Source organism: Bombus bifarius, unplaced genomic scaffold (genome assembly GCF_011952205.1).
Source record: "Bombus bifarius isolate JDL3187 unplaced genomic scaffold, Bbif_JDL3187 scf7180000007977, whole genome shotgun sequence".
NCBI lineage: Eukaryota > Metazoa > Arthropoda > Insecta > Hymenoptera > Apidae > Bombus > Bombus bifarius.
In genome coordinates, this window is record NW_022884362.1 from 4,673,626 (window position 1) to 4,688,007 (window position 14,382).

At 39.9% G+C, this 14,382-nt stretch overlaps 1 protein-coding gene across 1 annotated transcript in view; it reads left to right on the forward strand.

The window, feature by feature from the left end:
* The first annotated feature begins 1,131 nt into the window (after positions 1–1,131).
* LOC117204022 overlaps positions 1,132–14,382 on the forward strand; it is a 108,049-nt gene continuing 94,798 nt past the window's right edge. Inside the window, exon 1 of the mRNA XM_033441012.1 lies at positions 1,132–4,660. Within this exon, the coding sequence (XP_033296903.1) occupies positions 3,757–4,660 (904 nt within the window). The 5' untranslated portion in view covers positions 1,132–3,756. The remainder of the gene's footprint in view (positions 4,661–14,382) is intronic.

The following is a 14,382-nucleotide window of genomic DNA, read 5'->3' on the forward strand; positions in this document are numbered from 1 at the left end:
TCCTTATTCGCGTCTTTCCCTCACCCTCTGTCATCGCCACCTTCCCGTCCCACATCTTATCCTGCTCCACAACGTGTTCCAGTTGCACGGATCGCGGGCCACACAAGATTTACGATCCATCGATCCTCATTTGCAAAGTTTCCCAAAAATTCGTTCCGTTCTGAATGAACGAGTAAAATAATGGCTACATTACGTATGCATTTATGGGAAATTTAAATGTATAAAAATGCATACAGAATGTATAACATGTACTTGTTATGTGTAGATATACAAGATATCTAAAGTAAAGTATTTGTTGTAATTAGACTGCGGATTTTTATGCATTTATAGGAGATTTGAAAAGAATATGGAAGAAGTACATCAAATATCCACAATATAGTGATTTCTATAATACTTGGTAGTAAAACGATTTTCTACCAAGGTCCTATTTTTTTAATCTTATGCCTTAATATTTTATATATATACATATTTTACGTTGTAAAATATTTGCAAAATATTCGTAGTTCTGTTATATTATTTAGAAGATGAAATTAATTTGTATCCAAGTCTTTACTTAAGTTACACATATAAAAATTTGAATTTGCATAAATAGTCTAATAATCCGTGATGTAATGATCATTATCGTAATTTGTTGTTCTATGAAAACGTGAAGTTGTTGTTTAGTTTATAATAGGAGATGGTAGTCGTATAAAATTTTTTCGATACAATGATGCTTCGAGAATCGTTCATTTCGTACATTAATTCGTTAATCAAACATTTCTTTACCGAAATTGTTTTTAATGAATATGTATATTAGATATTTGCTCAAGCCTTTTACTTTTAATGTGGATGTTTCTATAACTTCTTGATTAGTTGGAAGGAAGTATCTTGGAAGAATTTTTTATTTCATTTCACGGATACCTTTTCAAATGGATCTTATACAATTTGGATATTCTATTCTTGCTCTACGACTAACATATCCATAGTAGAAATGTAAAAATAGAGAAAATGGAGATAGTAAAATTTTGAAAAGAGCGATCATAGTGCGTCTGTAGTATATGAGCGCGTGTGAGTGGCGCCTCTGACGGCGAACGCGAAAGATAATGGCGCGGCGGCGACGGCCATGTTTAACAATCTCCCTTGTGTGTTTAGTATGCTGCAGTCGGTGTATCGGCGCGCCGAGACGAGACGGACGGGACGAGACGAGCGACGGCAGCGACGAGGAGGTGGAGGAAGAGGCGGTGGAAGTCGGTGTGTGCGCTCATGACGGAGACCTCGTGCGTACCACTCAGTCGCGTCGTCGAGCGGAGCCGAGTCGAGTCGTGTTACGGCCGCAATCGTGGTTGTTCTTCGCAACAGTTTGCCCCGTGACGACGTCAGTATCTGTGCGCGAAGACAAAAACGTCCGCCAGTAGAAGAATTTGAAACAGTTTGAAGTCGAAGTGTAACGTCGCGGTGAGACTCTGAATTTGATTTTTTCCCTTTGCTGCATCAATTAACTTTTTTTTACCGTACCGAAAGTTTTAAACGTGCAACCGAAGCGCTACTCTCGTTCGACCTCTCTCGCCCTCCGCGAGTTATATATCCGATCTACGTGCGCTAGCCCTCCCTACTCTCTTTTTCTTCATGTGTATTTTGCTCTCTCCTCTGTCTGTCTGTCTTGCTCACGCGTTATCCCTCCCCGTTGGTGTCTCACTCGTTCTCGCTGGCTTTCCGGGCAGCGATTTCAAGAATGTGACAGTGCGCGTCCTCGCGGTCGCCTCGCGCGAATAAGCCCGCAGGCCGGCGACGGCGATGGGTGACGAGCGACAAGTGTTACGGTGAACAGTGTGAGCAACAGTGAAGAAGTAGACGGGAGAGAAAGACGGACGATGCAAGCGGAAAATGTCACTCGGTGATACGCGTATACGGATGACGGGGAGTGATCGACGCGACAATCTCGGATTTGAGGTTAAAGTGTCGTCGTCGTCGTCGTTGTTGTTATGTGGTGCCGGTGCGCCGGCATTGGCGACGGCACGAGCAAAGGAATATCAAGAAAGAAAACGACACTATCGTATTCTACAGGGCTTAACCGCCCGAGATTCGAGGGACATTGATCAACCGTCCTGGCCTAACGTTACCAGACTCGTCTCGTAAGAGAAACGTAAACGACCAGAGAAAAAAGTCAGAGAGAGGGAGAGAGAGAGAGAGAGAGAGAGAGAGAGATTCGCAGCGATAGAAAACAATTTTTCGTAAGGCGAATCGCGCCGATATACGTATTATATACGTGCGCGTGTGTGTGTTTGTGGTTGAGTGCCGGGTCGCGAGGTTAAGACACCACATCGCTGTCGATATACACATCGTGGAAAGTCAAGAACCGGTGTCGTGTGTGCGCGCGCGACCGATTCGTGCTCTGCTACGGCCAACGGATAAGAAGTGTATCATGATACTAATAGTGCGCGTCCGTAACCCCGCTGGCGACCGTTGCACCGTGTACGTCTCTTAGGACAACGAAAGCTGACAACGTTCGCGAACTGTCGAGACAGCACAGGAATCTCTCGTGCCTTTTTTCGCTTATATACCGTACGCCACGTTCTTTCGTCGTTGAACAAATTATCGAGTATCTTTCGTCTATCGAGGGCGATAATACGATTTGACCACTGAAACACGACACGCAGATTTTCTCTAGTGTCCTCGCTAAAGTGTCATTTACTAGCGAACGACGTAAATAACGTGGTAACATTCGAGTAACGAAACAATAACAACGGGGCGTGTATAACAGAATCGTTCGAAGGAGAGTATCGCGAGAATGAAGTGGCGCTTCAGCTGATCGAGATCGTCGCAACGAATTGGCGTGTGCTCGCGTACATGTAAACGGATCGCGCGCGCGCACGCTGTTCGCGTCACCAATCAGCCGGCCAGTTTGTGTATACATACCGTGGCACATAGGTAAATGAGAGTTCAAGGTCGGTAAACGGTATTCGACCTAACCTCGTTTACTGGTTCGAAAAAGTTATCGACACGAAGAGGAAGAGACTGAAGCTGCTATCCTTCGTTATTCTACTTCGACCTACCTTGTTGCTTGCCACGCGCTATTCTCGATTGATAATATTAATTTTTTCTCTTCGAGAAAACCAAGGAAAGGACAAACAATACAGAGCATTCACGAGAACGGTAGAGAAAAGTGACGCACGTTAAGCCGTTCGAAAGCAGATTTACCGCGAAGAGAACGTTGCTGTTCGTGTCACGGGGGACTGTCACACTATTTCGGGACCGTGATCCAAAGTGCATCAAATCCGCGGAGAGCGTAAATAAATATACGCGCGTGTGCTGGCCCCGTCGGAAGTTTCTCGCTGGGGACCGTCCTCGTTCATCTGTAATCGTATGTGCGTCGACAGAAGAAGGCGGCGGTGTTTGTTTTTTTCTTGACAGAGTGTATAACCGCCGGTGTATATACTTCTCGTGTTCCGTTTTTTCGTCGTAGTCGTCGTCACGTTGGCGAAAGAGGAGCGGCAACGCGGGGAAGCTCGGCAAACGCGAAAGGGAAAGAAACGAGGCGGCGCGGGTAGAGGAAATAGTGGAGGAAGAGGAGCGAGAGGAAGGGGCGTCGGAGGAGGTGGTGGAGGAGGTGGTGGTGGTAGTAGTGGTGGTGGAGGAGGGGAGGAGGAAAGTGGCGTGTCCAGTGCGCGGTGGTGTGACGGTGTCGCGTCGGGCACCGATTCCAAATATTTCTCATTTTCCGCGCGGCTACGTTGAAAAGTACTGGCCCCCAAATGCGCGTACCGCAAATCCTGTTTCATGTTCATGTTCTGGAGCAAACGGACGGCGCTCACTAGACGTCTCCTAAAGGCCAAGGTCCGTGGAGAGCATGAAACCGAGTGTGAAGCTCAAGAGGATTCGTCACGTATTCATCGCGCAAACAACACGAGCGGCACCGACAACGACACGACGAGCAACGTGACGGCAACGACGGGCCAAACAACCAGAGGAGCGCGTGGAGCGTCGTCAGGAGGTGCAGTCGACGGCGGCGGGGGAGGAGGGGGTGGTGGCGCTGGCGGTGGAGGGGGAGGTGGCGTAGGAGGAGGTAGCCGTATCTCGTCGAGTAAACTACATCCAGGTTGCTGCGGTGGTGATTTGAGCCAGGACGATGACGAGGATCCCGTTCGTTTGTTGAGGTGCAAGGCGCTCCTCAAATCGCTCAAGGAAAACCAACTAGAGATGTTACTCACCACCGTGGAAAGCTGTGGCGCCGACCTCGGCTCGTGCGTCCTCGTGCCCCGTCAGCACTCCGAGGACGTAAACGATTCCGAGCAACAGCAACAACAGCAACAATGTTATCGTCATCATCGTTACCACCATCATCACCACTATTATCATCATCCTACGCATCATCATCATTATCATCATCGACATCATCGTACTAGACATCATCGTTCCTCGTCGTTGGAGAACGACGACGATCAAAACTCTGGATCGGAGGATTCGTGCGCGTCACCGATAAGGCCGGATCGATGCAGAGTACCTGCACGCGGCTCGCACGACAACGCGCCGATCGATCCTCACCTGCTCTGCTGCCAGATCTGGCGGTGGCCGGATCTCGCCCACTCGTCGGAGCTCAAGAGACTTCCTGTCTGTCATTCCGCTAAAGACCCTGTATACATATGCTGCAACCCTTACCACTGGAGCCGGCTCTGCAAACCCGGTAAGCAATCTCTCTTCTTTTCCCTCTTTTTATCCTCGCGTCGCTCTTCTTTTTACCATCTCTCTGATTGCAACGGATCAACCATTTTAAACGACGATGATAATTCGTTTCTAGATGTACGAACATATAGGTGGTTATTTAAATGCAATGAATTTGTTGAATGACGTTCGCTTTGTATAGATTATTAGCGATTTTATAATACACTGCATTTACATATACGTAGCGAGGAATTGAATATTGAGCTTTACTTTTTGTCTTTTGTTTTTACATAGTAGAACATGATTAAATATTGTAGCAACACATTCTGATATATTTATGGGAAGATTTGAAATATTATTGCTGTTTTGTGTAAAATATTATAATTGTACCAGAAGAAAATAATTCTTTGAATGTGATTAATACGACTAAATGAACAAGATTTGAAAATATTTGATTACGGTTCTATCCAAGATTATCGGAGGATAAGTTGGAATACGTAAAACAGATAAATCATTTCTCCGGAATAAAAAAGTAGCTTTACTTGTTGCTTGTACGTATACATAAAGGTTAAAAGATTATGAGATTATCTATATTTTATTAGTATACGTACTTTTAATCAAATCTTCCTGTATCCAATAAGTTTCTGATACTTTTTAAAATGTAGGACTTTCTTATATCTTCTACTTATCTATACATACCTAAAATAAGATTATAATTCGATTTTGGGATGGAGATACGTAATAAGCTATGTAGATATATTTACCCTAAATTTGAGTGTTCAGAAAATTTTTTAAAATTCTATTTTCATATTACACAAATCGCCAAACAATTATATCGAAATGAAGATATAATCGGTGTAATTATAACACAAAATTAGCGATGTTATGTACTATGCTCATTCGGTTATGGTAATAAATTTTTGCAAGCGCTGGTAAATAAAAATAGAGATGACCTTATAATTCTGATAAGTTTGGGGTAATTGTTATGCTTTGGAAGCCGATAATTTAATTATAGAGATGTAATAATGCACTGACTAATAGATTTTGTTTGTTTTGGTTTGTGTACGCAGATTGCAAACTATCGTCGTACTCGCGTCATTACTCTTACAATAATTAATTTCGTTTAAAATCGAATTCAACGTTTCGTACGCTTCCAATTGTACTGTATCGTTTTCTGAACAATGTATCAGTTAATGATATAAATACCGAACTTGGCGCAAGAGGAGAAAATGAAATCGAATCATAAGATGCGCGTACGTGTAACTAAATGTTCCATACTTTATAGCATCGCATAGTTTTGATATTTTATTAGAGACATTAAATTAGCGTAAAATGAAACGTCGAGCTCCACTTTCCCATTTAGCTATTTCATTTGGCTATCAATAGGTGACATTGATTGCGCGATATATTCAACGGTCGAGCGCAGGATGGAATTCGCGTTTATTAGAGAAATCGTAAAATTTGACAATGCAGAAACGTAATTGAGATACGTTCGAATTAAATGGCAATTAGAGTAAACTCGTTTACGAATTATCCGGCAAATTTTTGTAAATTTGTACGTGCGACTGTCATTAAGAATTAGAAACGACGAATTAATATCATTAGCTCGATACTTGATTTTAATTTTCCACTGCCTTTTACGAACATTGGATTATTTAACCTATTTTAACGTATTATTAACGTATTTTTCAAACACATCTGTAATTTTATATTAAAAGTAACGGATTAACGTTATTAATTTGATGTTCGATGTACGAAAGATATTTAGATAAATTATTAAAATTGAACACAGTTTTGATACCGTATCAAATTTTAATAGAAGCTGGAAATTTAGAAAATCGTTGTGTTTTATCTCTCGATCGTTGTGCAAATTATTCAATTTGTTTGAACGACGTGTCTTTTCTTTTCAAAATTAAAATCCAATTAATTTCAACGAATCGACACCGAACATTTACACTCTATTGAAAGCATAGAACAACGCTATTTGTCACCATTGACAAATACACGGACGCTCGTTTAAACATTGCTACCCACAACATAATGCAAGTCTGACTTTAAACGTCGTTAAGATGTCTCGAGAAAATCAGCTGTCACCAACATAAATTTCAGGAATAACAGATTTATGAAGTCATCCGCGTCTACGTATTATCCCGTGAAGACGTCGTAAATATAGAATTCCAATAAATTAGCAGAGCCACGGCAAACAATAGCGCGTTATTGTCTCCGGCAGCCAATCCACAATTATATCGTAAATTGTCACCGATAATGTTGGATAAAATTGTTTGTCGAACAGAGTAGCATAGCACATTCCATCCAATACCTGTACAGGATCGTGACAGACAGTTTGATTGATATCAAATGTTTGATACTGTATGGAGTATGTATGAGCCATAATAATCGACGAAAGCAAAACTTTCATCAAACGGAGAACAACATTCTTCGCTGTAATATTGAAATAAGATCGATGCAAGAAATACTTCTTTCATACGAGGAAATAAAAAGACCATAAAAGCACAAATCGTTTCCCATATAGGAATATGCTTCAGCATTATGATCAATATAAAGCTTAACCCTCTGTAACTGGAACTTTATTTGCCGATACGAGGGAAGAAGTATCAGAGAATAGAAAAATTTCTCATCGTGATCTAAAAGTTAGGACATAACAATTCCCGTAAATAGTCTATTTGATGGTACTATAACGTAATATAACGATATCACAACCGATAAATAAGTAATATGAAAATTGACAATGTAGGTGTGTTATGTCCGGGGACTTTTTACGTTTGAGGCGACCTCCAGCTGTGCACATAGAATTAAGCGGACCGCAATAATCCTTAGGAATTGTCATAAACGAGGCTGTTTGATTTATCTTGAAGGCCGTTAATTGGCAGGAAACATCTTTGAGTCAAAAGGTTCCTTGTGGTTATTGCCTCATCGGGTACGAATTGGGAAGACGTGGGTTTTCCCATGTTTCCTGGGATTCCACCTGTAAGCGGCAAGTAGTGGGGCGATGACCACCGATAAGAGTTTTTCTTTGCGACAACATATAATTTTGCTCGCAAACCGATCGTCTACAAAAAAAAAAAAAGACATGTGAACCAATAGCGTGAGCAGCATGTATATGTATCGATAAATACTTGATGCTTCAGTTGTCGCAATCGTGTTAGTTGTACTTACAAACCTCATAGGGAAGGCCACCTTTAAATCCTCCGTGTTGTCCGTGGGACGTGTGAAACCTCCGGCGTCGTTTCGGAGACGTGCGAATAATTTAACCACGTGAAAGGCCTACGCTGTAACGACAGCATGCCGCGAACCAAATGCTAATCGTCAGCTGTGCGTGGCGCGCTAACGAGCCCTGTTAGCCACAGGTCAACGTGAAACTGTAATTTATTACCGGTAGCGAGGAGGATTAGTCGATGTCCAGCTGGTCGAGTTCCTAGGTAAATGGGAGTACAAGCGTCCGTGAACTGAATAAAAAATCACACTGTTGAATCGCGTTTGAATGCTGCTGTGGCTTTTTTTTTTGCCAGTGAATCCTGTACGAGAACAACAAAAGGAACAAGAGCGGAATAATGAATGGTATCGATACGTGTAAATGTTGTTGATTGTCCCCGCGCGCCGGTAGCAGTCGCGAGCAGCAATAAATTTTGATGAAAGCGGACGTTTTGCATCGCCATGGGAATCGCCAATGAACCACCGCTTTGTGCTTCTGTCGTCAAGACAGCGCAGATCCAACGTGAAAAATCGTTCCAAGTATTTATGTCGTTTCGAGCCAGTTGGATACGCGTTGCTGGATAATTTTCAACGAATCGAATACAGAACGTGAGATGGACGTGGTCTTAACCCTTTCGCTGCCATAGATGACTAGAGTTGACCTAATGTCATATATAGCACATACATATACGAACACAGGTGTTCTCCTTGACTTAAGTAATCGTCGTTCGTCTAAGATCGTCGAAGAGAGTCGTATGGGTTCTTCGAACAGTATGAAATGGAAACTTGTTCCAGTTACGTATTAGAAAGAATACAACTTGAATGCTTACTGTTTAAATTAACGGATGAAATCTTCTCTCGTATACTGTTCGACAGAATCGCATGTGCAGTTAACGTGCGAATTTCTTTCGTTGTATAATCGCCATCAAATTGTACAGAATCTGAAATTAGTGAAAATTTGCTCGAGACATTTTTGTATATCGTTAATATTTCAATATTTAATATAATTAACGTCTCGTATTTTCGAGGGAACTCTAAATGGAACACCCTGTATGTTAATTTAAAATAGCTTGAATAAAACATGAATGATTAGCATGTTATGCTTCGTAGTAAAGTGTAGATTTACAACTTGGCTGTTATATATAGTATAGTGGTGCCAGAGCAAAAAGATTAATTTTGTAACGGGTATTTAAGTTACTTAGAATGTCGAAGATATCTGGAGTCCTTTGAGGTACGATAATTGATCATAAGTATAATTCAATTAAATTGTAACAACCACTAGTAAGAGCGTAATAGATCTAGAACGTTGATGCTACCTATTCCTTAGGGACTGGTAATTATATAGCTGAGGATTATAATAGCAAGTTGTTATATCGAAATAGGTGATCATACACCAAATATAATAGCATCAACGGTTCTATTGTTATTAAAAAATATGAAACATTAATGAATTCATTAGATCGATTGTAGAAAATTATAACGTTAGGAAATTATATATTACTGTAAAAGTTACAATTTGTTGTACGGAGTACTTCGTGAGTTATTACTACTTTAAAATCCTTATATTTATTTCTATATCTTCCGCATTATTTCTTTTATCTTTATTGAAATTGAATCTTTATTTTATCTTTATAAACGTAGATGATATTAAAGTAATATTCGACGACCAGAAAATTTGAATTTCCTTTTAAAAATTAAAACGTTTAATTGCTGTATCACGATGCCGTATTCGATACATCAAATGTTTATTTTAAGCATTTAATGTGCTCGAAAAGAGATGCACTCGAACGATTGAGTTGTCATATTAGCACTGAAGAGTACCAATCAAACTTTCTTTTTAAAACGAAACGGTCGTGCAGCGCAGGTAGGCAATGCCCGTTGTCCCATTAGTTGGGCGACATCTTTTACAGGTCTGAACGGTGTTTCACGGTAAACCAATAGCAGGTACGATTATCTTGACGATCGAAGGTTGTCTACATCCATCAATTCAGTTTCGTCTACTTTCTTTTCAAGATTTATGGCTACCTCCTTTGGGAAAATAACCACTCGCTGTCTGCTAACGTTGGAATTTTAACGTTAGAAATTTTTACCTTTTTCGTTTCTCTTGCCCAAATAAAAATAACTAGGAAACGAAGATTTGCACATTTATACGGTACTGTTTATTATACCTATTAAAATCTTAATTTTCTAATGCGATTTCGAGGAAGAAATTTCAAAATTGTATATATACATATCGGCTTAAAAATAAATATAAATATGGATATTGTACGTGATATAATAATAATACAAATTTGTTAATAAAAGTATATACATATATATTATATCAAATAAAAAGGTATAATATATAAAAATATAGAAATACAATGAGACGTATAAAATAGCAAACAAATATGTAAGTGAATTTTCTTAATCTATTTTCATCGTCTGAACATTGGATCCGATTACCGGATTATCATAATTATACTATAAGTAACGTGTTAAATTTTTACAGAATTGCTTCTTTTTTTATTCTTCGAATCGTAACGACGAATATTAAGTTTTAATTTTCCCAAGTGAAATATTATTTTAATATCGAGCAAATATTACCTATATTAAATAGAAGCATTACAACTAGTATTTAGAAGTTTATCGTACTTCCTTCGTACACTTATCTATTATCTCGCACTCTTGCGAAATAGGCTCCAAGTCATCAAGTGCATAAAAGTAACATACATAATTGTCTAGTTTACACAGACACTTGTCATTAACGGGCTCCTCGTGTAACCGTAAAGTTTGTAAATTTGATCGTCTTACGGCACCGTCTGTCTGCTCGTTGGCGACACAAATTCAACCACAAAAAGCTGTCGCGTCCTATCGACACAAAGACAGTATTAGGAGGAAAGAGAGAGAGTAAATAGAGAAGGCGCCAGCAAAACGCGGCTTTACGTAACTCTAACGATCATTTGACTCGACGCTGCCCCAACTTTTCTGGAAACTAGTTAGACCTAGATGATCGATTGATTCTGATTTAGAACCTGAAACGATAAAGAAACTAACTGACAGGAGTAATTAGATGTAGATAAACATTCTATATTTCATTTTTCATTATTCGATCGTAGTTTAGCTTTATATTCGATATAGAGTATCGAGTCTTTCGTGTTTCCTAAAATGAGATTGAGATGGAAATATACGAATTGAGGTGTCGTAGTAGAATTGTACAATTACAGAAATAATTTCAATCGGAGATGTACTATCACAGAAACGTTGGCAAAGTCAGGTTTATCCTTGTTCATTTTTACGATAGAAATCAGGATGGAAAGTAGGAAATAGAAATAAAAGCGAGCTAATGGAAGTAGAAATATACTAAGTTGTTATTTTCCTGTTATTAGTCATATTTACCATATTTCTGAGATATCGGTTTAGAATTCATAGGACGAACGTTCACCGTGAAATACGCGTATTTCCATGAAAAATTTATTGCCGCATTTTTAAGGTGTCGCTTAGTATACTTAGCATGGAATATCGGTCTATATATTTCCTCGTGAAACTAATTGAAGATAAAATCTATTTATATTAAAATCGTATAACTTCTAATTTTATTTATAATACGGCGCCTAGTATATTTAATGCGCTCTAAATACCGCGTACTCGACGCGCGAAATATCACCAAGCGTATAGGTACACAGCATTGAAAAAATCAAATCTCTAAATGATACGAAGTTCGTAACACCTTTAAATACGATCTCGAGAAGCCGACTTTATTAAATAAATGTATTTGTCAGTTATCTGAATAATAATCGACGTAGGCTGATTACGTACACGTAGCAAGGATGAAGGGAAAAAAAGGTGCTCTTATAAAGATTGCCGTGACATTTAGGCGTGAAGCAATAGAAAAGATATGGACGCAGCCGCTGCGGCGATAAATCGTGTCCACGATATTGGACAAATGATCATAAGAGCATTACTCTAATCGTTTTTATGGGACCGCCTTCTGCCAGTGGAATGCTTACGAGAAAACTCATAAACCAATATTTCTTAGCACGTTGAGCTGTGTTTATATCAGGCAACTTTTAGCCGACTGATTCGATTGAACGATCTCAAATCGTTCGATATTTAATTCAGGTTAATGCTTAATTAAGGTTTATACTCTACGGCCTTGTGTTTGTTATTTAGCGCGATCAACGTGTTATGTGGAGAGATTTTGCGCGTAGTTTCAGTAATTCTAATTAATTTGATAGACAAATTGAAAAAGCTAATTATTTGAAAATGAATAGAAATATTCCAGTATGAAAATAACCTTTTTTTTATTGTTTATGTATAATTTTGGAAGATTAAGAAATATGTATAAAAAAGTTGTAAGCGTGGTCGATGTATTAAAAACTGACGTTTGTGTCACTTGACGATGGTATCTCACTCGTTGTATTCGACTAGCATCACCTTTGGAAAAACTGGATAAAATTACTAGGAAATTTTCGAAATAAATTTTACGAATTATATAAATTTCTTCAGATAACGTCTGATTATTCAATTTGATACGATCTTCTAAAATTATGTAACATTCAAATACAAAGTCCGTTTGAAAGAAGAATTTAAGGTACCAATTTAAGAATTCCATATTCGTTTACATCTTTAACGAGCCATTATTAGTCGACTCGCGTATAAGTAATGGAAAGGAAAAAGAAAGCAACTCGCGAACTTAGAACTCGTCAATTTACTGATATTTCTACTTCGTAAACCGTTGTGCAAGAGGACCCAAAATAGTTTCCGCTAGATCAAAAATGATAGTTTACACGGTGTTGACGTCGAACGACTTAAGGTTGATCGACTCGATGAAAAATTGCCTAATGCAAATACCGCTTAAGCAATATTGGGTACAGGGAATGAGAAATTGGCGGAGCTCGCTATCTCGCGACGACGACGCGCCGAGATTCGTCACAGTTCGCCGCGCCGTACGCGATCTATCGATAATCAGCAGCGGCGGAAAATCGGCGCGCGAGGTAAACACCGTGGCGTAGAGCGCGCCGGTTCACTTTCCTATTAATAACCGTCGGGATTGGACGAGACGGCGGACGCGGGGCGTACCGCACGCCGACGAACCACCACGAAGATTCGCCGAAACGAAAATCTCCATATAGGAAAATAACGAAATCCTTCGGATTCCACGCTGAGGTTTCCACGTCTAATAATAGCGGCGGGTCGCTCGCGCCAGCGCGCTTCTCGCGTACGTACACCCCCGTTCAAAAGTATCAGGACACTTGCAATAAATCGGTGAAAAATGTTATTAAAGTATTTATGAATTTTACTGAATTCCTCGCACGTGTATTTTGTTTGTATCGTATGTTATACTACATCGGAGTACCAGGGTTTGTCTTAGGTCTTTTTCGACAGAATGGAGACAGGATATTCTTTGATCAGGAGCAAGAAGCGAATGTCGTATGTATATAAGTTTATAGACGACTCATTATAAACGTTATGACAAAAGCAGATAATGAGAAGGGGGGACCGTTTTCTAATCCCTAAGAGCATTAGAAGAATTCATAAGACTGTTTTATAGAATGACTTGGCACATCGCGCGTGTTTAATAAACATATATTCAATACTTTATCCAGGTGAAATAATAATTATATTCTCTTTTATCTATATACACCATTTTCATTATGGTATGTTCAATTTTGATCAATAAATAACACATATGAGAGAACACCAATGTTACGCTATCAAATATCCTGTAAAAATGCAACGTTTTTAAAGATTTGTATAATTCGATTAATAACATTCATACGATCTGACCATATTAATATCGACAAGTTATATTCCAAAGTGAAACACGATTAAAGATGTCAAGTACACTTTCGTATGAGGATGTATAGCGTATATGCCTCTACGGATAGTATACACGTACAGAGAAAGCTTGCGACGCATTTGTAGAAGCAGAATGAGAAACAACGCGAGGGGACGCGTCTGTGTAACAACCGGACAGACGCATCAAGAAAGAACTGGTTAATAAATCAACGACAAAGCACCGTGCGTAGAAAACAAACTATATGTGAGGAAGAAAAAGAACAATTAAAGAAACTCGAAGAAATGCCTACGATACGTCTTACCAACGTATACACCTCTGTCCATAGCGTCTCTATATAAAATCAAATCCACTTCAAAAACAGCGTACTACTACCGACCGGCATTTACCAATAGCCGCACAATCAAAGTTATAGTCAGAAGGAAATGAATCTAAAAATAAAGCATATATTGGGCGAGTCGCGGCCTGCCAAGAAAGAAGGAAAGAGAGCAAGCAAGGAGAAGAAGGCAGGCTCGAGGAGAAATAGAAGAAAGAGCAGAGAAAGATAGAGAAAGGGGGATGGGAGAGGAGGAGAGAGGAAAGATCGAGTCGAACGATACGCGAAGAACGGGGAGGAAAAGTGGTCTGAGGACGGGGCGCCGTGGAACATGTGCGGTTTCGAAGGGGTAGCGGGGCGAGAAGTGGGGAGCGCGCGGAATGGAAGGGGAAGCATTGGCGCGGGAAGCGGAGGGAGCAGCCGTGCGTTGCTGGCG